The 27,891-nt window shown below is 37.3% G+C and overlaps 1 protein-coding gene across 1 annotated transcript in view; it reads left to right on the forward strand.

The window, feature by feature from the left end:
* Positions 1-27,891, forward strand: part of DPYD (dihydropyrimidine dehydrogenase) — a 972,677-nt gene that overhangs the window by 831,955 nt on the left and 112,831 nt on the right. Inside the window, exon 20 of the mRNA XM_010598084.3 lies at positions 2,872-3,051. Within this exon, the coding sequence (XP_010596386.1) occupies positions 2,872-3,051 (180 nt within the window). The remainder of the gene's footprint in view (positions 1-2,871; positions 3,052-27,891) is intronic.

Here is a 27,891-nt window from a genome sequence, read left to right on the forward strand (position 1 = left end):
ATTCTGCCAGTTTTGACAGAAATTTAATGTAGAGTAATCATTCTATCATATTCTGAAATGTAAAATGTCCATATCTCTCTAAAACATAGCTAAATTCATCCTTTAAAAAATATAGTACACCAATATTCACTGCATTTTTTACAACGGCCAAAAGGTGGGAACAATACAAGTGTCCATTAGCAGATGAATGGATAAACAAAACATGAAATATCCATACAATGGAATATTGTTCAGCCATAAAGGGAAATGAAGTTCTGATATATGCTATAATATGGATGAACCTTGGAAATATTATGCCTAGGGAGATAATCCAGACACGTAGTGTATGATCCCCCTGGTATGAAATGTCTAGAATAGGCAAATTCATAGAAACAGAAAGTAGACTGTTGATTATAATGTGCTGGAGGAGAGCAGTAAGTAAGGAGTTTTTGCTTAATGGGTATAGATAGAGTTTATGTTTGGGGAGATTAAAAGAGTTTTGGAACCCAGTTATGTGATGATTGTACAACATTGTGAATATGCGTAATGCTACTGAGTAGTACACTTCAAATGGTTAAAATGGTGAATTTTATGTTAAATATATTTTACCACAATAAAAAATTTTTAAATAAAATGAAACATAAAGCCCTCCTACCTATACCCTTGGTTCTCCTGTTCCACTCGGTGGAGCCATACTACTTGCAAGAGTAGTCGGTCTGTCTGCATATCTTAAGTTCCTAGTTCTTCCATCTCCCAACCCTCATAGTGCAGAGCCTCTTCCCTGTAAATGCAAAACTGCCAGTGTCTTTCTTGTTGCTAAATTCAATGATCACTTTTCAGCTGTGATGTTACTGACCTTTCTTCAACAATTTACATCTTCCTTGATATTCTTCGGCAGATGAGGCTGAAAAGGCAGGCGTGGGTAAATGATGGCTGAGTTAACTGAATGAACATTGCTCCAGCCACAGCTTGGCCTCCAGAGCCAAATCTCATCTGCTTAGTATCTCCATGACCTTCTTCCTTAGTCTTCCTTTTAAATGCTGGTGTTCCCAGAATTCTACGCTTGGTTCTTTTATGCACACACATGATGGAATCCATTATTGTGGAATCTACTACCACTTCTTGCTGGAAAATCCTAGAGACGTATATCTTCCATCTTTTCTCTCTCTCTCTTTCTCTATCAACTTCCAGTTCCCCTCTCAGTAAACTTAGTGTGTCTTCAGTAAATTCTCTCAACCAATACTTACATTCAGCAACAACTAGATACCAGGTAATATGCTAGACAAGAGAATTACAACAAAATTTATTTACTCAAAAGGCCTTAAGAGACCTGGAAATAGCATCTGATTCATCCTCCTATTTTTAGTTGTTTCCTTCATTTTCATTCACTTGTGATATTTTTTTCTTTATTGGCTGCCATTTATTGGTGCCTGATTACCAGGCACTCTGATATATACTAGGTATTCAATGTCTTGGGAAATGTGATAGAAATTATTTTTGCTTTGCTTAGTATTATTTGTCTGGTTTGTTGCTCCTTTGAATGAATTTAGAAAGTAGGTGGGGAGGAATGCTGAATTCCATATTGTAAATTTTGAATTTGAAGTGATGTTGGGCCATCTAGGTGAAGGTGTCCTACTGGCAGTTGTACATGTGGCTCTGCAGTCTGCATCTGGTAACAAGGCTGAAGAGGTGTATTTGAAAGTACTCAACATAGAAATGCTTATCTAAATCCAAATTCATGAAGTTTTAACTCAAGTCTGAACTATAATTGCAGAACCCTAAGTATATATTTATTGGAAGAATCCTAAATTCCCTGATTCAACCTTTCTTAGCTGTAGAAATGAACTTCTATTTTCTGACACATGTTCATTCAAATTTAAAAATATCTTCTACCAAAAAACCAAACCCATTGCTGTTGAGTTGATTCCAACTCACAGCAACCCTATGAGACAGATTAGAACTCCCCCATAGGGCTTCCAAGGAGCAGCTAGTGAATTCAAACTGCCAACCTTTTGGTTAGCAGCCTGAGCCCTTAACCACTGCTCCACCAAAGCCCCATATCTTCTACAGTGTCTCTGAATTATCCATTCATTCGAAAATATTTATTGAGGGCAGAATCCATGACAAACCCTATGCTTGTCATTGAAGATAATGTGTGGCCAAGGTAAATACAGGTTCTACCCTCCTGGAGCGTCAGTCTAATTGGGGAGAGACTGTTAATCAAATAATCATAAATAACTATAATTAAAAGATGATATGTGTAAAAGGCCTTCTAGGCAGCAAAAAGACCCTAAGATAAGGAAAAAAAACTTGTCAAATTTAAGGAAAAGAAGAAAGACGTGGGTGCTGGAGCACAGTGAACAAAAAGTTAAAAACAGCAGATGAGGCCGAAAAGGCAGGCAAGGGTAAATGATGGTTGAGTTCACTGAATGAACATCGCTTTGCCCCAGCTTGGCCTCGAGAGCCAAGAACTACCATCAGGCAGCACGTCCCAAAAGAGAGAAAATGAGAGCATTAAAACGCCCTTTCTTGTGTTATGCTGAGTGTGACTCCTTGATAATTCAGCCTACTGGATCTCATTTTTAAAAGCACTATTGAGGTATAATTGACATACGATGAAGTAAACATATTTAAAGCGTACAACTTGATAACTTTTAACATATGCATACACCTATGAGACTGTCATCACATCAAATTAATGAAAATATCCATTGCCCCCAAAAGTTTCCCCGTACCTCACACCCCACCACCCTTATTTTTAGGCAGTGATTGATCTGCCATGCCTAGAGCAAGGTCTGGCATCTAAAACATTTGCTGAATAAACGTAAAGAGAATCCAGTTGGAGAATTAGCTCTTGGACTTATGTTTGTTTGGTGGGTCCATCTTTTCTAGGTATGCAGTGCTATTCAGAATCAGGATTTCACTGTAATCGGTGACTACTGCACTGGCCTCAAAGCCCTTCTTTATCTGAAAAGCATTGAAGAACTGCAAGACTGGGATGGGCAGAGTCCAGCCACCGTGCGTCACCAGAAAGGGAAGCCAGTTCCACAGATTGCTGAACTCACCGGGAAGGTATGTGCTCACCTCTCCTGTGTTATCCCTGAGAACTGTATCCTGGGTCAGTTTTTATATCCAGGTACTGTTTGCACTCTCTAACGGAGGGAACAGTGCAGGTGACTGTGATTTCTACAGTAGAATCATTCCAAAGGAGGCTTGATTACAGCTATATGGTGGGTCTGCGAGTTATATTTTTATAAAACCAATATAACACAAAGTCATAAAAAAGAGATTAAAGTTTGTAAAGAACCTCCAAATGCTTGCTTACTATGGTGATGACGGGCATTCTTTTTGGTGAGAGGCTGGAGATTTCTTATTCTCTAACAGATTCTGGAACTTACAACATTGCCCTTCTATTTTCAAGACAATCAAATCACTGGAGTCCTGAATAATATGAGGATGTTCTTAAAATTAACTTCTAATCAGTATCTTTTGTAACTGCTTCTGCTATGTGGTTAAACCTGGGCTCAAAATGTTATGTCCCAACTTTCTCACTAACTGCTATTTTCGGAGAAACATATACTACATTTACATTTTGTAAAATACAGTGATTTTAGCAACCTTTTTCTAAAACAACATTCAGCATTTTGCCTTTGTATTTCCTTTGTGTTATTCTAAATAGACAACCATTGTCAGAAGACATTTCTAAGTCGTGAACGATGAGAGGGAAAAATTACAATTCTTAGTCTTTTCACCTTGTCACCACATCAATAATTAACTTTAAAAAAAAAAAAGAGAGAAGCAGTATAAAAAGGTTCTTTAAGGAAGCATTTAATAATTCAAATGAATCTTAACTTGAAACAGGCCACAGGAAAAAGAATGGAAAACAAAAACCCTGGGTATTCTTCCTTGGATGGCTTAGGGACTCGGAAAAAAAGAAGAGAAACATCGTCTACCTGACTTTCATTTGGCTGGTTTTCATGGAAAATATCACTCTCCCTTTACCAGCAGTCGAAGTAAAGTCTTCTTGAAGAATAATGCGTATGATTGCAGGTCCAGTAATGAAAAACGAAGGGGAGAAAGAAATAAAACCTTTCAGTGTGGGTTCCAGGAAAATATGATGAATGACTCCATGAGTGGCAATTAAACAGAAAGGCTGGGTGACATTAATATTTATAATATTGTAATTAGCAAGACTGTGCCTAAGCAGCATTATTAGTCTAACTAATCATATTACCATAAACTGAGTCTGCAGTATCTAGACAGTGAGTGTTCTTGCCTTTATCAATGACTATCAATATTCAAAGGTTTTTTCATAATTCAAAAAAATTCACAAAGGACTTTACATTCTTTCCATGTAAATATCTCAAGGACGTTGTTTCTGACGTGATAGTTTATGACCATCTATAAAGGCATTGTCTCAAATTTGGAAGGTTGTCATGTGAGCTGAAATGTAAGTAGCTGCATTGCACTGTGTCATTTTGTCTTTAAAGGACTTGCACACTTATTTCTCAAAACTTACATATTCAAATAAAAGATGGATACACTTGTGTCAATGACATAAATGGAAATGATTTTCAGAGGGTTTGAATTTGGATTCAGACTTTCTTTCCTTTGGTTGGTGTGGCAAGCCCAGCCTTCATCATAACCATAAGTGTAATTATCAGCATTAACATTTGAAAAAAAAAAATTCTGCCTTTGTGATTATATTAGTGATTCATTTCTCAACACTAAGTTCAGGAACCAGCAGATGGTCAGGTAATAGATTTGTGCTCCTGGATCCTCTAGTGCTGGCTGACATGACTAAAACAATAGATGAATATCCCCTTCAGGATATTATCCCTAATAGTGAATCTAAGTACTCTGGATCCAAGGTACAGGTGGTTTCCTAATTGTTCCTTCTCAGTGTCGCTGTTTTGTGTGCATGTGTGGTGTGTGTGTGTGTGTGAATGTGTGTGTGTGTATTTGAAAACAACTCATATTATGTTCTCATTAGCTAAAGAATAGGATGCTTCTCTTTACAGTATTTTTGTGCTATATGGAAAACAGGAGAAGATGTACTCTCTTTTTATAAAGACTCTCTAGAAGTGCTGCGTTCTTTACATAGGACAGATTTGTTTGGAAAGGACAAGTGTTACTCAGCCTTTCACTCATAGTTCAGGGTAAAATAAATTAGAGCAGATATTTAGAAGAAATCAAGTACAATGCAGTGTTTCAAAATGGTGGAGAGAAAATTAAATTTTGGAGATGGAAACAAGGATTTGGTCAAGTTATTCACTTAATCTTTTAAGTAATAGTGTATTTAATATATTCTCCCTATACTTTGTCAAATAAAAAAGGAGCCCTGGTGGTATAATGGTTAAGCGGTTGACTGCTAACTGAAAGGTCAGCAGTTCGAATCCACCATCTTGCTCTGCAGGAGAAAAGACCTGGCAATCTGCTCACGTAAAGATTATAACCTAGGAAACCCTATGGGGCAGTTCTATTGTGTCCTGTAAGGTCACTGTGAGTCAGAATAGGCTTGACGGCACACAGCAGCAACAACGTATGCTTACCTCACTTATTAATTGATTAAACTTCCCAAGCAGTATTTCTTTAGGTGGCTTCAGAAGGAAAAGAAATTGAACATTTGTAGTTTGTTATGGTCTGATATTTGCAAGTAAATCTGTGCCCTTTAAGAGTGAGAGCAAATCCCATGGGAAGAGCAAATACCAGCTTTGTCATACCACAGAGCTGTTGATCTTGAATTATTGATACTCAAGAAGTGGGTGAAGAACCATGTGGCATACTTGTGAAAAATGTAGATTCCTCACGCCTCATCCCCAGAGACCCTGATTCAATGGGTCAGAGGTGGGTCCAGGAATCTGCATTTTTGCCTCACGATCTGATACAGCAATCCAGAGACCATACTGCTAAAAGAAATGAAGAAAGGAATCACAGGAGAAAAGTCAGAGGACGAGAAATTTGCAATGAGCAGAATGTAAATTCATCTTAATGTAGATCTAGCAATGATTTCAGGCTGGAAGAAAAATTTAAAAAATCAGAGAGGCAGGGAAAGAAATCCAGGGAAGCATCACACTGGGTTCTGAGTGGCCAGAGTTTGAAAATACCCATTGAGGAGCCAGGGTCAGGGAATTAGTGCACCAGATGAATCAAAGCCATATAAGCAAGAACTGTAAGAACAGACTTTGTTATCAAACACATTATATTCAGAGTCAGTGCAGATAGTCAACAATGAGGAAACCTGTGAGGATGAAGAAGCAGAAGGGTATTCAATGTATCATCAGAAAGAAAGATCCTCAACAGCAAAACAAGCTGTTATTTTAAAACTCAGTTACCTAAATTCCTTCTTCCTCCTGATGAGAACCTAGTATATCAACATGAAGTGAAATGCAGACATATGGAAGACAGCACAGCAGTTACTAGCAGACTTAGAAGAGTAAGACTGCCGGGTTTATGCGATGCTGCATCACTTACTACTAGCCTAACCTGGACAAATTACTTAATCTCTCTAAACCTGTTTCTAAAACTGTAAAATAAAGATAATCAGAATACAGGTCCACAATCCCTCATCAGCAATTCTGAAATCTAAGAAGCACCGAAACCGAATGTTTCCACATAATTCATTTGGCAACAAACCTGGCTTAAACTGATGTGAGGCTATTTGTAATCTTTATCTCTCCCTCTTCGAGTGAACATTTAAATGCTTACCACAGAGACACTAAAGGTTTGATTCTAGGGTGCTGCCCTGTACCTTGCTGGGGATGTTAAGCAAAATGTTGCATATGTACCATATTACTTTTCTAAAATCCAAAAAAAACAATGCTAACATCTGATATACACCTGGCCCCAAGGATTTTAGATAATGGATTGTGGAGAATATCTAGATGAGACTATAACTCCCAAAACCCCTTTATTTAGAAATTCTGCTTTCGAATTGGGGGCAAAGTATGTATTTTAGTTATATTGGAAAATAAAATATTAATCTTTGGCATTTTTAAGTTGGCTATTTGCTTAAGAAATATGAAACGAGTTGTAAACTGCAATGTTAGAAGAGAAAATTTATCAAGGAAGGAAATGTGTTTACTCTTCTCTGCTTGGGTTGAGATCGGGACTTCTAAAAAGGGAAGCAACATGGGCCAAAAACTGCTTCTTGCTTAGGGTCTCCATGCATTTTCATATGCTTTCCCCTATGCCTGGGATGCCTTTCTAGTTTATTTAAGGGAAATGCTGGGGCATCACCTTCTCTTTGAATTATTCTCTGACCTCTAAATCAAAATTAATTTCTGCTTCCCTTCCTCAACCTCAGTTGCAGCAGGTATTACGCAGCATTTGAATTGCTACATATCCGTTGCCTCTACTAGACAGTCAGTTCACGTAGCTTATTCACTGTCTTGTTGCAGCTCCTAGGACACTCGTTGATGCTTGATGCATAGTAAGGCTTGATAAATGTTGGTTGACTACATGAAGGAATGAATGATTAAATGAATGTTCTAAGGACAGGGCTAAGTGATAGCATGCAGAATTAGTTGTCATTAACAATCACTAAACTTAGAAAGATACTACCTTTTCTATTACATCAGAAATGAAAAGAACAACTTTTGAATTTAAATTCCCTCTTCGTGTATGAGTCTAGTTTAGTAAAATGAGATGGAAAAAAGCCAGAGTGGAAAGAGTGAGGTAGGCAGGCGAACAACCACTCTTCCTTCTTGGCTTGGCAAATGAAGTTAGATAATAAGCTTCTTGAGGACCTAGATCACACACCATGTGCCGGTTCCTAACACAATGTCTACTATGTAGGAGCAACAGCATGGTAGTTGAATTGCTAAGTGAATATATCGTTGAATCGTTCACTTTAGATCTATCTTAGACATAGCTTCCTTTGTGAAGCCTTCTATGAAGAAGTCTCTTGCCCTTGCTCCATGAAAACTGAATCACTTCATTTTCAGCCCTCCTAGAGCCTTTTGTTCATGTAACTAGCATTGAGCTTACCACATTATCTTCTCCTGTCCATCACTGCAGCTCATTATGAGCATCTTAAAAGCAGAGATCATGTCTTATTTATGCTTCATTTTTCAAGCACTTAGGACAATGCTACATGTTTCTAGAATTAAATTGCACAAACTATCTGTGGTGTCCTTATTTAGCAAGAAAAAAGAAAGCCAATTTATAATTAAAATTCCAGCTAGGTGCTTTCAAGAATAGCAGCCATTTCGGAAGAAAACAGTAACCATGCCAAATTACTTTCAGTAGGTATTAAAACATGATGAAATACCTATCAGTAATATTAGTACGTGAACATAATCTGTGCTCATTAAAAAGCTTTCACTAGGATAAAATCAGAAAAGCTGTCATGGTTTAGCAACTCCTAAAACAAGGAGAGCTTTGTTTTTTGATAGAAATCAAAACTGGTATATCCACTTGACTAGAGGCATCATTCTCATGATATTTTAAAGCCAAAAGTAATATAATTTCATAAAACTATTTTTGTATGGTTATATTAATTTTATATGTAGATGTCTAACTATTTATTTGTTATCCAACACAGAGAACTAAGTAATGTTTAAAAGGAATATATGAAGTCAACAGCATAACCACTACAAAAACAAGACAGTGTTATTTCCTTTTAATCACAACTTAAAAATTTTGTGTCTTCCATGCTGTTTGACCTCAAGTGGAGTTAACATGTCTTTTATTTTTCCAAATTAAGGTATAATTTACATAGAAAAATTACACAGATTTTAAACAAACCATTTGATGAGTTTTGTCAATGCATACACCAATGCATATTCATCAAGATATAAAATGTTACTAACACCTCAGAAGGTTCTCTCATGCACCTTCCACTGATTTTCCATTCCCCTCCCACCACCACCAGAAGCAGTCACTTTTCTGACTTCTATCACCATAGGTGAGTTTTTCCATGTTAAAGATTTGTATAACTCTTTTTGTAGGCATGTATTTTCATTTCTCTTTGTTAATACCTGGGATTGTTATTTCTGGGTTGTAAGGTAGAGATACATTTAGTTTTATGAGAAACTCAAACAGATTTCCAAAGTGGTTGTACCACTTTTTTAAATGTATTTATTTTGTTGTTGTCGTTGTTGAGAATATACACAGCAAAACATACACCGATTCGGCAGTTTCTACATGTACAGTTCAGTGACACTGATTACATTCTTTGAATTGTGCAACCATTTTCACCTCCTTTTCTGAGTTCTTTCTCCTCCATTAACACAAACTCATTACCCTCTAAGATTCCTGTCTAATCTGTCCAGTTACTGTTGTCAGTTGTTTTTTTTTTAACATTTTATCGTGCTTTAGGTGAAATTTTACATATCAAATTATTTTCCCATTCAATAGTTCATACACAAGTTGTTCCCTGACATTGGACGCAATCCCTGCAATATGTTAGCACCTTCCTCATTTCCACCTTGGTTTCCCTGTTCCCATTCATTTAGTTTCCCTTGCGCTTCCTACTTTCTCATCTTTGCTTTTGGACAAACGTTTCCCCCCTTGTCTGAATAGCTGATTGTTCTAGTGGACTAATTGTTTCCTTGCATCTTTGGTTTTCCTCACTCTCCTTTGCTCCAATGGGAAGAGACCTATACTTGCGTCTTAGATGGCAGCTCGTAAGCCGCTACTTACCTTGGTGGAATGTAGAACACTATCTTTATGAACTATGTTGTGCCATTTGACCTAGATGTCCCCCCAGACTATGGTCCTTAGCCTTCAAGTCCATTATTTCAGTCTTGCAGGTGTTTGGTAATGACCAAGTAGTTTCCATAGCTGTGCTATATATGTATGTGTGTGTGTGTGTGTGTGTGTGTGTGTAAATATATGCATATATGTATAAAAAAAAGTTTTTTTTTTATATATCTGCAGTACATATAAATACGTATGTAGAAATATCCACAACCATAGCTATATATGTGCACGGGTATACTCTCGTAGAACCTCCTTCACCTGTTTATCATATGTATCTACCTATGTATCAACTCATAAATTATTGTTTGTTCCTATTGCTGCAGGTTTATATATATGCTATAGTATTTACTGTAGTTGGCCTTTATCCTTGTTTACCTCTCAGTGTACCTTTTGCCTTGGTCACACTGTGCTGACTTCACCCATATTGTGTATTGCCTTTCCATTCATCAAAATTAACACGTCTGCTAACTAGTTAGTAAGTTTCCATCCCTCCCCTTCTGGTAACCATCAAAGAATGTTTGTTTCTGTAGGTAAACCTATTCTTGAATTTTTATAGTAGTGGCCTCCTACAATATTTATCCTTTTGTGATTGACCTATTTCATTCAGCATAATGTCCTCCAGTTTCATCCTTGTTGTGAGATGTTTCCCAAATTCATCATTATTCTTTATCATTACATAGTATTCCATTGTGTGTATATACTACATTTTGTTTATCCATTCATCCATTGATGGGCACTTAGGTTGTTTCCATCTTTTTGCTATTGTGAATAATGCTGCAATGAACGTAGGTGTGCCTGTGTCCATTCAAGTGATGGCTCTTATTTCTCTAGGATATATGCTTAGGAGTGGTGTCCTGGATCATATGATATTTCTATTTCTATCTTTTTAAGAAAACGCCGTACCATTTTCCATAATGGTTGTATCATTTTACATTCCTACCAGCAGTGTATAAGAGTTTCAATCTCCCCAGAACCTCATCAGCATTTGTTGTTTTCTATTTTTTGATCAGTGCCATTCTTGCTGGGGTGAGATGGTATGTCATTGTAGTTTTGATTTCCATCTCTCTAGTGGCTAATGATGGCAAGCATCTCTTCATGTGTTTGTCAGCTGCTTGAATGCCTTCTTTGGTGAAGTGTCTGTTCATGTCCTTTGTCCATTTTTTTTAATTGGACTGTTTGTCTTTTTGTTGTTGAGGTGTTGAAGTTTTCTATAAATTTTAAAAATTAGACCTTTGTCAGATATGTTGTTGTCAAAATTTTTTTCCCAGTCTGCCTGAAGAAGTCTTTTGATGAGCGTAAGTATTTAATTTTTAGGAGGTCCCAGTTGTCTAGTTTATCTTCTGCTGTTTGTACATTTTTAGTTATGTTTGATAGTCTATTTATGCCATGAATTAGGGCTCCTAGGTTTGTTGCTGTGTTATCCTCCATGAACTTTAAGTTTTAGGTTTTACATTTAGGTCTTTGATCCACTTTGAGTTAGGTTTTGTGTATGATGTGAGGTAGGGATCCTGTTTCATTTTTCTGCAAATGGATATCCAGTTTTTCCAGCACCATTTGTTAAGGAGACTATCTCTTCCCCATTTAATGGACTTTGACTATCTGTCAAAGATCAGCTGTCCATACATGGATAGGTTTACTTCTGAGTTCTTAATTCTGTCCCATTGATCTGCGTCCATCATTATACCAGTACCAGGCTGTTTTGACTATTGTGGCTGTATAGTAGGTTCTGAAATAGGGAAGTGTGAGACCGCCTATTTTGTTCTTCTTCAATAATGTTTTATTTATCTGGGTGTTGTCAATTTGATCTTGTATAGATAGTTCTTAAAAGAGCATAACGCTCAAGGCAGATTTTTTTTTACAAGTTAAGCTAAACTATTGTTTGGTTTTAAGAAGGCTTCAGGGGATATTTTTGGTTTAAGTTTTAAGATTATCTCAGGGCAATAGTTTCAGGGTTTTATCCAGCCTCCATGGCTCCAGAAAGTCTGAAGTCCGTGGATTGTAACATTTTACACTCCTACCAGCTGTGGAGAAGTGTTTCTATTCCCCTTCATCCTAGCCAACATTTGGTATCCTTGATCTTTTTAATATGGCATTTGTATTTCATTGTGATTTGAATTTTATTCTCCCTGATAAGTAATGTTGTTGATCACTTCTTTATGTTCTTAATGGCCATTCATGTATCTTCCACTGTCTAAGTGTTCAAATGTTTTGCCCAATTTTATTAAATTGTTTGAGATCTTTATATATTCTGGATACGAATTCTTAGAGGTAGAAAAAATATTTGACAAAATCCAACATCCATTCATAATAAAAACTCTCAGCAGTCTAGGAATAGAAAGAAACTTCTTTAGTCTGATTAAAGACATCTGCATAAATTTTAACAGCTATTGTCACACTTAATGGTGAAAGAATAAATTATTTTCTCCTAAGATCAAGAACTAGGTGAGAATGTCCACTGTCACCACTTCTGTTCAATACTGTACTTGTAGTCCTAAGCAGTACAGTAAGGACAAAAAAAAAAAGGAAAGAAATAAAAGGCATCCAGATTGAAAGGGAAGAACTAAAATTGTCTTTATATTTAGCTAACAAGATTGTGCACATAGAAAATCCTAAAGAACTTATAAAAATACTGTTAAAATCAAAAAGTGAACATGCAGAAGTTTCATGACACAAAGACAATATACAGAAGTCAGTTGTATTTGTATATGAATAACTAAAGCAATGAATAATTGTAAGATTAAATTTAAAAAATACAATTTACAATAGCATCAAAAATACATAAAATTCTTAAGAATAAATGGAAATATGTGAATACCTGCACACTGAAAGCTACAAAGGATTGATGAGAAAAATTAAAGAAGGTTTAAATCAATGGAGAAGTATTCTAAGATGTCAGTTCTCCCCGAGTTGATCTATAGGTTTAACAGAATTCCAAGAGGAGTTTTTTTAGAATTTGACAACCTGATTCTAAAATTTACATTGGAATTCAGAGTAGCTAGAATAGCCAAAACAATCTTGAAGAAAGAAGAACAAAGTTAGAAGATTTCAAGACTTTCTATAAATCGTCAGTAATCAAGCAAGTGTGTTTTGGTATCAGGGTAGATAAATAGATCAATGGAACAGAATAGAGAGTCCAGAAATAGACCTACACATACACACTCTATTGATTTTTGACAAAGGTGTCAAAGGAATCCTATGAATAAAAGAAAGACCTTTCAATAAATAGTGATGGAATTCATGGATACTCATATGGAAAAATAAAAAATGAACCTCAATACCTACCTCACACTAGACACAAAAGTAACTTTAAATAGATCATAAATCTAAAAGCTAAGACTATAAACTTTTAGGGGACAACAAAGGTAAACATCTTCATGAGCTTGTGAAAAATGTCTTAGAACACGAAAAGCACTAAGCATATAAGAAAAAAAAAGATAAATTGCAGTTCATCAAAATTAAAAACTGTCTTGAAAAGACATGATTAAGACAATGAAATCTCAAGTCACAGAATGGGAGAGAATATCCATAATACATATATCTGGCAAGAATTTTGTGACCATAATAAATATATATAATGATTTAAAAATGTAAACAGAATATTTTGAAATTATTTAACCTTATCAATGAGTATGTGGAATCTTACAATGAAAAGTCCATAGCAAGTGTCTTGCCCGAGACCCTTGTGGCTACCTCCCATCCATCTACAATACTTTTTTTTTTTTTTTTCTTGCTCTTGTCTCTAAGGACCTCTTGCAGAACTAGCTTAAGAAAAGGGGAAGAGGGAGGGAGATGAAAGCCATTTTCCTTCAAGTTGTCTTATGACCCTGTAGTCCTCATCCATGTTATCTTCTCCTTTTGCAGCTTTGTCCCAGCAGTTATTCTACCTGTAGCTGCCAGATGGTTACATTATAATGTTAGAAAAATTTCAGATGGCAGTTTACGTCCCCATCAGTTACTTGGATAATGATTGAAATAGTAAACGGGCGTGAGTGGTCTGTTACTGGTCCTAAAATAGGCAGAAGGGAGGGTGCTATTGCCTTTGCCAAATCAGACGTAAGAACAGTATCAGAATTTAACAAGAATTGTTAGGGTAGGGACTGATAGGAGCCCGCCTTGTTATGGAAAGAGTTTTGCACTGTTTATTACCCAGAATAGCCTATGCCCCATAAGCCTCCCAGCCTGGTTCTTCCCATAAAAAAAAAAAAAAAACTCACGCCAGGGATAAATTGGTTCATCTCACAGGGACAGTCTGATCAGTTGATAGTGGCTGCCTAGAGCACTATGTAGAGGAGGATTTTGAAGCCAAATTCAACAAAGATGGTGTGATCAATTGCCAGTGCCTGCATGGGCATAGGACAAGATGTTGCAGCACATGGCTTTCCACTTCCTTGTCTGTGTAGAACACCTGGTTGTGTACAGGGTGCCTGATGTAGGAATCTGGGCAGCAACTGAGATTTTGAATTTGTAACCGCTGTGGCTTCCGTATTGCCATCCACGATTGTAAGCCTGAAATTAAAATGGAAGCTGTACAACATTTTCGTTGTTCTGCTAGCCTCCCATCAGTTTCTTCCCTTTGTCCATCAATGCTTTTTAAAAGTTTGGTTCTCCATTTTACCTTACTGCATGAAATTGATATCTAATTGCCAATGACAAATACAATTATTTCCTTGATCACTTCCAGGAAAGAAAGTAAATTCCTCATACTTCATCAAATATAACTACTTTAATCAGAATGTACCTTATTAATATTAATTATATACTTAGAACTTGTATAAAAGTTCTGTATGTCTTCAACACAACTTATCCACATTAATTCTGATGTTACTTCTGAGCCAGGAAAAAAAAAATTAGAATTTTTCTTGTCCTCAGTGGAGATGGAAGATTTTAAAAGAAACCATTACTATAAGCATGTAAATTGCAGTTCGAATTCAAATTTTAGCCTTGAATTCATCCCTACTGCCCACCCCTCCCCGCCAAGAATTTGACAGAATTAGTGGGCATTTACTGCAAACCAGTTGTATTTGTTCCTGACCCTGATTTTATAGAGAAAGGGAAAATATCTCTCTGTAATTCTGAGCTATGCCCCTAAGACTCTGTATGTATTTGTTATATCTTTGTTTAAGCCCATCTGCTCACTTTTTGTGTAGTTTTCTGTGATTATAGGAGTCAGAGAAGTCATTTGGATAATATAAAGAAGTCAACAGAAATTTAAATTATATTAAGCCTTGTGTCAGTTGCTCATAATCTAAGATTTGAGTAAAAAAATTAAATAAATGTCTGGTATTTTAAATAAAAAATGGAGGTGATTTCTAAGAAAAAAAAAAAACTAGTTTTTGCTTTTGTTTTGTTTTTGTTTTTTAGCTTCCAAATGCCCTGGGTCTTAACTGTTATGGAATAGCTTTACCAAAACCCTAGAAGCTAGGAAGGATAGGCCAGGTTATCTTCAACTGCATTATTCAATGCAGTTATTCAATTATTCAGTTGGCCATTTCTCAGTTAACCAAATCAGTTTAGATATCCAAATGCAATATCCATCCCTTTCTTTTTTCTCCTAGAGACCTGATGACTCTGGTTATTCGTATTGATTTAGTTAACCACCTAATTCCCAAATATCCACTCTATGTTTTGCTTTGTACATCTTGGAAAGTAATCTTATTAGTGTCTCAGATATATAACATACTGTTCTGTGCATCGTAGTAACAGGTGACCCCTAGAAATGTATCTGAGATGTGACTACAACCTGCGCAGAGAATGTGACTATTCTGCCCAGAAAATCCTTTGATTTGCAGCTTCAGACACTGTTAGTAAAGCTGATTCTGAGCCTGGAAGTTGCCCTGAAGCCTTCACCCCCAGCACTTCACCCCAGGCTGGCCAGTCTACTGTGCATTGCTCTTAGCCAACCACATCAAGACAATGCCTTTTGAAGATATATTTCCATACACCTTTAAAACATTTCACCTGTCTTCTCTGTTTATCAATTTTATACTGTTTCATCTCAACCTGTAAAACTTCTCTAGGTCCCCTGATGGTGGCTATTTTTTGTATCTGCTCAGTCTAATTGAGCTGTAGAAAGTCACCCATCATTTCAGGGCTATCAAGCTGGTCATCTTTCAGAACCTAAATGTTACCAAGTCTTTTTTGCCATTTAATGTAGGTCACAAGTAAAACTGATGCAAGTAACATGACAGTTTTGCTAATCCAGACCTCCTAGGAAAATACAGAAGTATTATTCTGCAAGACCATGCTACTCTGTTTATTCCTTTGGCATTTGTGGTAAACATTGCTTGTGCTCAGTAATATTTCCTGTTCTTTGACCCTTTCTGAATATATATGAGCAGTAAACCGCCCTGCCTCTTTGATGTTCCATGTGACTAGGTGACTTGCTTTAGTCAATGAAATACGTCTGAAGTATGACGTATTTTTCTTTGGATGGAAGCATTTAAGAGCTAAGGGGCCCTGGTGGCACAATGGTTAAGTGCTCGGCTGCTAAATGAAAGGTTGATCATTTGAACCCACCCAGAGGCTTTGCAGAAGAAATACCTGGCAATCTGCTCCCATAAAGATTAAAGACTAGAAAATGCTATGGGCAGTTTTCCTCCGTCACATGGGGTCACTTTCAGTTAGAATCTACTCAATGGCACCTAACAACAACGACAACATTTAAGAACTAGTGCTCAGTTTTCCATACTCTCCTCCTTTGCCATAGCCAAGACGGAAGGCTCACGTTGAGATGGTGACAACATAAAGAGAATGCAAGTTGCTGAGACACCACATGTAGGACAGCCACAGACACAGCAGGCTTCTTGTATGAGATGAAATTTTATTGTTTAAGCCACTAAGATTTGGGGATTAATTGTTACCACAGTCTAACCAGCCTATGAGAATTCATTTAGTATTCCAGATAATTTATAGCTGTTGCCAGAGAGGTTGATGGCTGTGTAGTCCTATGCAAAACTGTAAAATGGAGGAGCTCATCTTTATTGAAGTTCATTTCCCTTTCTGTACCCCTTCCCACCTGCTGGCAGCTAGTGCCATAATGCCGTTTCCAGTTACATCACTTGACCCCTGCCTGACCTCTTGGCAAAGTGCCATAGGCTAAAATGTTTATTTCCCCATTGTGTCTGGTTTTAAATAGATTATTTGGCGAATATCCAACAATTGGTCTAATCCAATGGAGGAAACCTAACAGTGTGTATGCTTTGCTCATGACTTTTTTCCTATTTAATCAAGCAAGCATTTGCTAGCACCGAATATAAGCCAGACATTACAAATGGAAAAATTAATAATAATATAGTTCTGTCCTCAAAAGAATGACAGAGTAATATTGCAGTTAAACATAGAGCTATTTATCATATAGTGTGATTATTGCAATGATAGACGTATGCACAGGGTACCTAGGGTGGAGGGCAGTTGGCGAATGTGTTCCTGAATAATCAGAAACTCAAAAGTCTGGTGGAAGTGGGAAGAATACTCCAGGCTAAGGGAAAAAGCCTGTTAAAGGCTTGGAAGTAAACCACATTTCTACGTGTGCAGAGAAGCTTCTTTGAGTTCATCTGTTATGAACCCTTTCCTTATTTCTTGCCCCTTAAATACCCTGGTGGTGTAGTGGTTAAGTGCTACGGCTGCTAACCAAGAGGTCGGCAGTTTGAATCCACGAGATGCTCCTTGGAAACTCTATGGGGCAGTTCTATTTTGTCCTATAGGGTTACAATGAGTTGGAATCGACTTGATGGCAACCGGTTTGGTTTTTGGTTCTTTAAATACTGATATTCTGCTGTCTGTGGCTCTTGTATTACTGCGCATGCTCATATGACCCATGACACTAATTTTATCTTCTGTGTTGTTATCTTCCCAATCTGTCCTCTTACCACAGACCTCCCTTCTGGACCCCTACACACCCATATATTCAGCTTCCTGGTGGACTTTGCCTCCCAAGAGCCAAGTTCAGTGCTCTTTCCTCAACCTAGGGATAAAACAACAGTAGTGATTATCCCTGACAATTATAAAAGCACTTTATAATTTACAAAGCACTTTCGCATACATTATCTCACCAGCTGCTTCCTTAATGTAATAGCAGCAGTGGGCAAAAAACGGTGTCACTACTGACAGCTCTTTTCTGACCTTGGTCTCCCAGCCCCACCTACTAAAAACACGAGAGCAGCTGGATGAGAGCTGATTAGAGGTTGGAAGCTGACCTCTTGTAGGGACCAGGGGAGTGTGACAGCAGTAGTTACCACCTCTACCTTCTCCATCTCCATGGGGGCAATACAGTAAGCCAGAGGTTTCATGGCAGAATGTGGGAGGCTGCGTAGAGCATTAAGACTTCTCATGGCCTGCTTAAGCTCAGGCTGAGGGTGGCAGGCATCAGCATGTGGGAGGTTAAGCACTTATCTACTCTCCCCCCACTCTTCTGATTTCTCATTTCTTACAGGCATTAACTATCATTTTGAAAGTTCCAGTGGGTTAATTAAATTCTTCTAGTGTTGATGCTAAGAAAGCTGAAACATTTTCAACTGAGATTGACACTACTCAAGACATAGGCTTCACTGATGTTTGTTCAGTAACACTCCAATATGTCACAGGATTGCTGAGAGAACATCTGAGAGCTATAATGAGCTAAAAGTCAAGTACAGGGGAAAATGTGTTCCAGACTGCTGCAGATGTTCTCAAATCAAATCATATTTCTGTGAAATGCCATATATTCAGCTGTTGAAGGATGCAACAAGAAAGGATGGCTCAATTGATTTGCACTGTTTAAAAAAAATTCACCCTAGATTATATAATTTTTTTTTCACTTTTAAATCAATTAATAACAGATGCACTTGATTCTTATGAGACTCGAGGGTGATTTTCCTAGGCTAAGAGGAATACTTCAACTAGTTGAGGTAGGTTTTAAAGCCTAGAAAAGGCAATTGAAACATGAAAACAAAGTAGAATCGAAGGACAGACACTCTAACAGACCCACACCTGTGCCTTTATTCCTCGTTTCTACATTTGTCATAAAAATCGAGCAGCTGTATGTTGAATTAATTCACCAAGATTCCGATAATCCTATCGGTGATGCTTTGCTGATGATGGTTCATTCTGCCCCTTCTGGGAAGCCCAAAGGAATCTAAGCAGGAGGGGTCAAGAATGTTTTAGTAGATGCATCTTCCCCCCTCCCCCGAGTGGTTAACTTCATAATTCCAAAAGGCTACCTGATTAAAAGTAATTTGGATATGAAAATGTGTGTCCAAACATCAGTGAAGCCTGTGTCTTAAGAAGTGTCAATCTCAGTTGAAAATATATATGTATTTTTAAGCCCTCATCAACTAATATGTCATCATACAAATGGACTTGTACATCACCATAGTTTAGATAGCCTGGCCCGTGCTTGAGAATAATATTTCCTGCAAGCCAGGGTAAGGAAAAAACAGCAGAAGGCCACAATGCGATACCCTCCACACCTACAAGAAAGGCAAAATTAAGTGACAACATCAAATGTTGTCAAGGTTATGGAGCAGCTAGACCTCTCATACTTTTGCTAATGAGAGTGTAAAATGGTATAACCATTTCAGGCAACTCTTTGGTAATTTTTTATAAGATCTAACAATTCACTGTTAGCTATTTATCTAAGAGACATAAAAACATACGTCCATAATCTTTGAGGAAACCCTGGTGGCGTACTGATTAAGTGCTACAGCTGCTAACCGAAGGGTCGGCAGTTCCATGGATGAATCTCAAAAACATTATATTAAGGGAAAGAAGCCAGAGACACAAAAGAATACTTACTAAATAATTCTAATTATGTATAATTGTAAGTAAATGAAAAACTAATCTATTGTATTAGAAATCAGAACAATGGTAGGTAGAGATTGACTGGAAGGAGGCATAAGGGAATTCACTGGGATGACGAAAATGTCATATCATGATTGGGGTAATAGTTTTGGGAGTGTATAAGTCCTCAGACTTAAAATGCACTCACAATCTGTGCATTTTATTATGTGTAAGTATACATAAATACTGAGCCCTGGTGACACAGTGGTTAAGAGCCTGGCTGCTAACCAAGAGGTTAACAGTTTGAATTTGCCAGCCACTCCTTGGAAACCCTGTAGGGCAGCTCTACTCTGTCCTATAGGGTTGCTATGAATCAGAATCGACTCAACGGCAATTTTTTTTTAATCTACATAAATACATTGGAAACCCTGGTGGCATAGTGGTTAAGAGCTACAGCAGCTAACCAAAATGTCGGCAGTTTGAATCCACCAGGTGCTCCTTGGAAAACCTATGGGGCAGCTCTACTCTGTCCTATAGGGTTGCTATGAATTGGAATCGACTCAACAGCAATGGGTTTGGTTTTTTGTTTATAAATAAAAAAAAAAAAATTTTTTTTTAATAAATACATTAAGGTAATTTAAAAAAGAAAGTAAACAACTAACTCTGAAGAAGCTAGAGGATAAGCATTCGGTAATACTTCTAGGAACAAAATAAGACATATCATGTAAGAAAAACTAAAAACATTTTGTGTCCAAATTGCTTTTAATCAGATAGCCTTTGGGAACTAAAAACCTTATGAAGTTAACCATTGGAAAAAAATAAATGGTACCTAGATAAAAATCTTGGCTGGAAACCGGCTTAAGGAAAACGTATGGCTAGGGGCATAAACAAATGTACTTCCCTCTGCCAACTTGCCAACAGCTGGCTGTGGAATGGGAATACTTTAGGCATTGCACGTCAGGGAGACTGGCTAGGACTTAGAAAGAGGAGGCACGCAGCTGGCTCCTTGAGGAGTGAGGCAGTTAGTGAATGTACTATCACAATTCAAATGAGAAACTGCTTCTTAAAGATGGAAAATTTGATTAGGTCCTTTAGTAGACCTTCGACTTGCTTTGCTTTGTAGGATCAGCCAGTGCCTGTAGCCTCTGTTAACAAAAGCTGGCCTTGCCTGAGTGAGGCCAAGGCTCTCAGCACAGAGCCTTAAATTGATTGCTGATACCTGCAGGGCTGGACTCTTTTGCCTTCATGTCCTACCCACCCTTACACAAACAAACCCCCTGGGAATTTTGCTGGATATTTTAAGCCAAATACATTTCTAATGGTTTAATATATGCATTGACATTTTGTCTTGTAATAGCATTATTATTAATGGATAATGAAATTATAACATTTATAGAACTAAAGACCAAACACTTGAGGTTGAATTTCTGTTCGCTCAGGGCTGGTGCATTTTATGGGAAATTGCTGTTGCAAAGTCATATAGAGTCAAAAACTATATTTTGATCCTGGTTTTTTGTTTTGTTTTGTTTTTCCTTCAAGTTTCTGCTTTGGTGCTTCCTATTATCTAAACTGCGTAACCTAAAAAAATTATGACTGGAAATAAGTATCACATGTCTTTTCTGGGCTCATATAATTTTTGTAACAGATTCAAATCTTGGTATTAATTAGCATTATTTTACATATTTCTGCCAGTTGAGAAATTTTAATTTGAGCTGGAATCTTAATCATTTATGCATTTATCTATTCATTCAACAAATACTGAGTATTTGCTACATGTCAGTCACTATGGTAGATAATTGGGATTGAGTGATGAACAAGGCAAACCTCTCTTATCATGGAAAGATGGTCATTAAAAGAAGAACTGCAAAAGAAAAAAAATAATAACAGTAATAAACTCTAAGTACATTACCAGGTACCACGGAGTCGATTCCAACTCACAGCAACCTTGTGGGTGTGTCAGAGTAGAACTGTGCTCCATAGCGTTTCAGTGGCTGATTTCGCAGAAGTAGATCTCCAAGCCTTTCCTCTGAGGCAACTCTTTGTGGACTCAAACTGCCAACCTTTCAGTTAACAACCAAGAGCATTAACCTTTGCACCAAAGAGCAGATAAATTCATTAAAATCAAAAAACCAAACCCATTGCCATCAAGTGCATTCTGACTCATAGTGACCTTATAAGGACAGAGTGGAACTGCCCCATAGGGTTTCTGAGGAATGGATAGTGGATTTGAACTGCATACATTATGTAATTATAAATAAATACACACACACACAAACATATATTTGTTCCCATTTTACAAAAGTGGAAACCAAGGCTTAAAGAAGCTCAGTTATTTAGTGGTGGAAGCAAGATGCAAACCAATTATGTCTATTAGAAAAACTGTGCCCTTAACCACTTTATACCTCCTCTCAACATAAGTGCTGTTATAATATCAGAATTATGAATGCAGAAAGGAACAGTGTCCATCTCATCCTGGGAGATCAGGAGGGGACAGATGCACCAAGTCTTGAGGAATGAAAACCATATAAGCTTTATGTAAACGTTCCCATTAATTCCAATCTATAGGCCATGATTGTGGTCAAGTGATCACTTGTGGAAATTACTACATTTTTATTATTAGAGGAGCCACGTTACAAATCTGTTAGATAATTAGTTCCATCCCCTGAAGGGGCACAGGCTTCATTCTTAGTTTGAGCTCTTAGGTGCTATTGTCTTTTAGCATAAATCCCAGCAAATCTTTGTGAGTTTTACTTTTTACATTTCCTTCGTCTGTGACGAGAAGATTCTATTAGCAACCCTGGCACCTTCCATTAAAGTCTACAACTTCCAACTGCCAGGAAGGGATAATGAAGTGGTAAATTTAATTTGCTACCAAAATATGTAAGGCAGAGATATCTAAGTGAATTTATAGCATAAGCTATGTCTTTCCTCTTAGCATTAACAAAAGTTTTATGGCAGGTTTTCAAAATCAGTGCGACGAAAACAAATTTATATGAATTTCCACGCACAGAAATCAGATTTATAACTGTATCGAATCATCTCTTTCCTCCTCTTCTTAGGCTGATCAGAATCTCATACAATACGCTTTCAGTATTTCATTACTTGAAGGATAACAAATAACTGTTAACCAGCCTAAGGAACTCATTAATACTTGTAATTTGGAATTGATAAAATTTATAAAAACTGAATCCCCTTCTCTTTGGGTCAGAAATCTTACTTAAGGGATATGAGAAAAGAGGATATCATCTATGTACTGATTGTGACAATGAGGGGGCTTCAAGTTCCATGATACACAAAATCCACTTCCCTCCCCCAATAATTTTCTTATTTTTCTAAAAACAAAACAAAAAAGCCCATTGCCATCGAATGAATTCTGACTCTAGTGACCCTATAGAACAGAGTAGAACTACCCCATGGGGTTTCCAAGGAGTGGCTAGTGGATTTGAAATGCTAACCTTTTGGTTAGCAGCCAAACTCTTAATCACTGCACCACCAGGGCTCTAGACATTAGCAATTCCCACCTCAAGAATTCCATCGTTTCAGTGAACTTTATCTTTCAGGATCTTGTCATTAGTACTGGTTTTGTTATTCCAGCTGGCCTGTGATGCCATTAACTTGCACCCACTGAAGATGTACCAGACCAAATTCTGCTTCTACCATTCAGTGATGTATGTGTTTATCTTATAAAATGGACAAAGCTGTTATCAGCATGATACAGGGTTTCTTGCCTAAAGAAAAGTGGACTTAATAATTATGATGATGATAATAATAAAAATGGAGTACCTTCAGTTGGTTGTTACGTGGCATTGCTCTGAGGGCTTTTTATGTTATCTTTCTTACAACAGTCCATATAAAGTAGGAATCATTATTCTCTTTTTACTGTTGAGAAAAGCAAGGCTCAGAGGAGTTAAGAAAGTTGTTCACGGTCCTACACTAGTAAGAGGCAATATTCTTGCCCAGATCTGTATGTTCACAAAACCTGCATACTTGACTATTAGGCTTCAATGCCTCTGCCTGTCTTCCTGTGCAGAGAAGATCATTGATTCTGCAGCTTTTGATATGATCATGGGATGGAAGATAACTGATTAGATTCTATTAATCTGTGGACAAGATGGTGAAGTTTCCACCTCTCTCTCAGTGACATGCAGGAGTCGATTATACAGGTGTCTGTAAACACATCTTCATATCAAGGGCATTTTCCCCCCAAGGATCTTACCTTGCAAAGAAATGGATGCTTCATCTAAGATACAGTGTAAGAAGTATGCCAATGTGTAGACATTTTGATTTGGAAAATAAATAATAAATGTTGGATAATCTTGACCTCATCAGTAAATATTGCCCTTTAGAGCTACCAGATTAAAATGATAGTGATTGGACCAGTCCGTAAGAAAGTAAATGTAAAATTGTAAAATGGTTACAGGGGACAGAAAGTTCATAGGACTACTCAACTCCTATTTTGTTTCTATTTTCTCCACTAAGAAGAATCATCCTCAATCTGGGAAGAGTAGAAAAAAAATCATTAAATGGGAATTGAAGCCCTATCTCTCTATGAGCTAGTATGGTCAGGTAGTGCTTAGCCTCTTTAAATTTAAGTCTCCAGTCCCAGACAAATTGCATCCTAAGGATTTGAAAAAACTTAAAGATGTGATCAAAGCACAGCTACTGGTCATCTTTGAGAAATCATCATACAGGAGAAGAGCCAAAACTTTGGAACTGCACTGAATTACCCAAACGGTCAAATGGGAATTCTATAAATCACTGAAGGCTAAAGTTGAATTTGGTCCCCTAGAAAATATCTCAACTCACTGGTTTAAAAAAAAAAAAGTTAATTGTAAAAAATGGGAAAGTAAACCATGTTCCTTTGGAATGAGGGTTTGTCTAAAACAATGTATGTGTAGGGGAGGAGGAGTGAAAAGTCAACAAGCAGTTCATGCCAAATGTACCTCATTTCCTCTTTTGATAAATTTCTAGGCAATAGATAGCAATTATTAATTTTCACCTAGCTCTTACTAAATAAGCAGGTGCTAGGTGAAGTGCTTTACCTCAGTTACCTCATTTAACCTTCAAAGCAAACCTGTGAAGTAGGTCTTCCTGATATTTCTGCTTTGCAGATGAGAAAACAGAGGAAAGGCTAGTAAATGCTTTAGCTGGAATTTGAACCCAGATAACAGGAAATCAGAGCCCGAACCACAAATCATACTGCATTGCCTCTCAATAGGGTGAAGAACTTCTGCTAGCAAGGTGTACTTTGGTGTCTAGAAGGTATTTGTCAGTTTAAGAGGTCCCTAGGTAGTGCAAATGGTTTGCAGTTGTCTTAGTCATGTAGTGCTGCTATAACAGAAATACCACAAGTGGGTGGCTTTAACAAAGAGAAATTTATTCTCTCACAGCCTAGCAGGCTAGAAGTTCAAATTCCAGGTGCCAGCTCTAGGGGAAGGCTCTCTGTCTGTCTCTCTGTTGGCTCCGGGGGGAAGGTCCTGTCATCAATCTTCTGCTGGTCTAGGAGCTTCTCAGTGCATGAACCCTGGGTCCAAAGCACACATTTTGCTCCCAGCTCTCCATTCTTTTTTTTTTTTTTTTTATTAATTTTTATTAAGCTTCAAGTGAACGTTTACCATTCCAATCAGTCTGTCACATGTAGGTTTACATACATCTTACTCCCTTCTCCCACTTGCTCTCCCCCTATTGAGTCAGCCCTTACAGTCTCTCATTTCGTGCCAATTTTGCCATCTTCCCTCTCTCTCTATCTTCCCATCCCCCCTCCAGTCAAGAGTTGCCAACACACTCTCCAGTGTCCACCTGAGTTAATTAGCACACTCTTCATCAGCATCTCTCTCCCCCCCACTGACCAGTCCTTTTCATGCAGCTCTCCATTCTTGATGGTATGAGGTCTGTCAGTTTGTCATACTGTGGGGGCTTGTGTGTTGCTGTGATGCTGGAAACTATGCCACCAGTGTTCAAATACCACCAAGGTCACCTATGGTGGACAGGTTTCAGCTGAGCTTCCAGACTAAGATAGACTAGGAAGAAGGACCTGGTGGTCTACTTCTGAAAAAATTAGCCAGTGAAAACCTTATGAAGAGCAGCAGAACATTGTCTGATGTAGTGCCGGAAGATGGGGCCCTTGGCTTGGAAAGCACTCAAAATACGACTGGGGAAGACCTGCCTTCTCAAAGTACAGTTGACCTTAATGATGTGGACGGAGTCAAGCTTTTGGGACCTTCATTTGCTGATGTGGCACGACTCAAAATGAGAAGAAACAACTGCAGGCATCCATTAATAATTGGAAAGTGAAATGTATAAAGTATAAATCTAGGAAAAATGGAAGTCATCAAAAATGAAATGAAACACATAAACATCCATATCCTAGGCATTAGTGAGCTGAAATGGACTGGTACTGGCCATTTTGAATCAGACAATTTTATGGTCTACTATACCGGGAATGATGAAGAATGATGTCACGTTCATCATCAACGAGAATATTTCAAGATCTGCCCTGAAGTACAACACTATCAGTAATAGGATAATACCCATACACCTACAAGGAAGACCAGTTAATATGATTATCATTCAAATTTATGCACCAACCACTAATGTAAGGAGTGTGCCGATGTGTAGACATTTTGAGTTGGAAAGTAATAAATGTTGGATAAGATGAAGAAACTGAAGATTTTTACCAACTTCTGTAGTCTGAAATTGATCAAACATGCAATCAAGATGCCTTGATAATTGATAATTACTGGTGATTTGAATGCAAAAGTTGGAAACAAAGAAGGATCGGAAGTTGGAAAATAGGGTCTTGGTGATAGAAATGACGCTGGAGATCACATGATAGACTTTTGCAAGAACAACTTCTTCATTGCAAATACCTTTTTGAACAAGGTAAATGGCGACTATGCACGTGGACCTCGTCACATGGAATACACAGGAATCAGATAGACTACATCTGTGAAAAGAGATGATGGAAAAACTCAATATCATCAGTCAGAACAAGGCCAGAGGCAGTATTTCATTATGCTGAACATGGGGTGGACATGAGTTGGAACTGACTCAGCGGCACCTAACAACAACAACGTGAATACTGAATGAAAGTAACGAACTTCTGAAAGAAAGGACTAGAAGCTTTCCAGAGATAAGTAAAACGAAAAACTACAAATGTGTACATTTTAGACATAACTAATTTAAAATGTGGGATGTTTAGTCACTTGAGTGAGATTATACCTTTATGCTATAATATTAAAATGCTTGTTTTGCTATAAAGTTATTAATATGAACACATTTCATGGAGCTGTTCAACCTACTTAAGATAATTAATAGCTTTCAAGTATTCTATCAAAATTCATATAAAAACCCAGACTGAAAGAGCTGTTTTAAATGAGCATTTGTTAGAAATTACTTTCAGTGGATATGCTTGAAAATACACAATTCATACAGATTATTGAGATTTTACTGTAGGCTTTTATAGAATATGGAGAGCACCATATCCCTATGGATATAATTTGATCTCAGTTATGCAATCATTTTCTCATTCTACCTGTGTCTATTGAGAATCTCTCATTAGTTGCTTACTGATCTTACTCTAGAGACTCAAAAGCAATTATGTCCAAGAATTGTACGGCGTCAAGAAGTGGTAACTTACAGGAATGGAGTCATATGTGCTTTAATTTTTAAATCTAATACCAGGACACTAAATAAATTCAGAGACTATATAAATATGATGCAGATATTTCACAGAAGGGTATTTTGTTCTTTTTGTGGCCTAAATGATCTTAACTTTTAATTAGCTCTAAGACTTTGGAAAAATATAAATTATTCATTGGACATCTTCAGAAAGGAAAAAAAAAATTTCTACCAGAAAGCTTGATATATAAATCTTTTCATGAAGAGCCTCATCTAAAGCATAATTCCATGTTTTCATAAATATAACCTCTTGGTCTCAAAAACACTCCCATCTCCTGTGTTGGCATTAAAAATCTGAAGTAATTCAAAACATTAGCAGTAATAAAAAAAAAAAAAAAAAAACCTACTGAAAATATAAGAAAATTGTCCCAAAAGCTCAAATATACTGTATTTAGATAATGCTCATGTATCTGCATGAAATTCAGGTTAATTAAAACTTTGAAGCAAAAGCACAGTCCACATGGCAAATCTTGGGATCCTTACTTATGTCTGGAAAGTTCTTAACACAAAATTTAATACGCTGCATGTAAGAGAGTTTGTACCTCTGATTTGAGAGAAAGGGGAAGTTTGGATGTAGGTAGCTGGTTCATTCACGTGCTAAGAGCTGAGGGAACAAGAAAGATAAACCATCAGGCATTTTAAGGAAACCCTAAGGGAAAAGTGGACTTTTTTCCACTTGTAAGAAGCCTTAGTTTTACTATTCAACTTTTTTAACCTGCCACTTTTCCTTAAGAGCCAAATTCTATGGACCATGTCATGGATTGAATTATG

Source organism: Loxodonta africana, chromosome 3 (assembly GCF_030014295.1).
Source record: "Loxodonta africana isolate mLoxAfr1 chromosome 3, mLoxAfr1.hap2, whole genome shotgun sequence".
Lineage (NCBI taxonomy): Eukaryota > Metazoa > Chordata > Mammalia > Proboscidea > Elephantidae > Loxodonta > Loxodonta africana.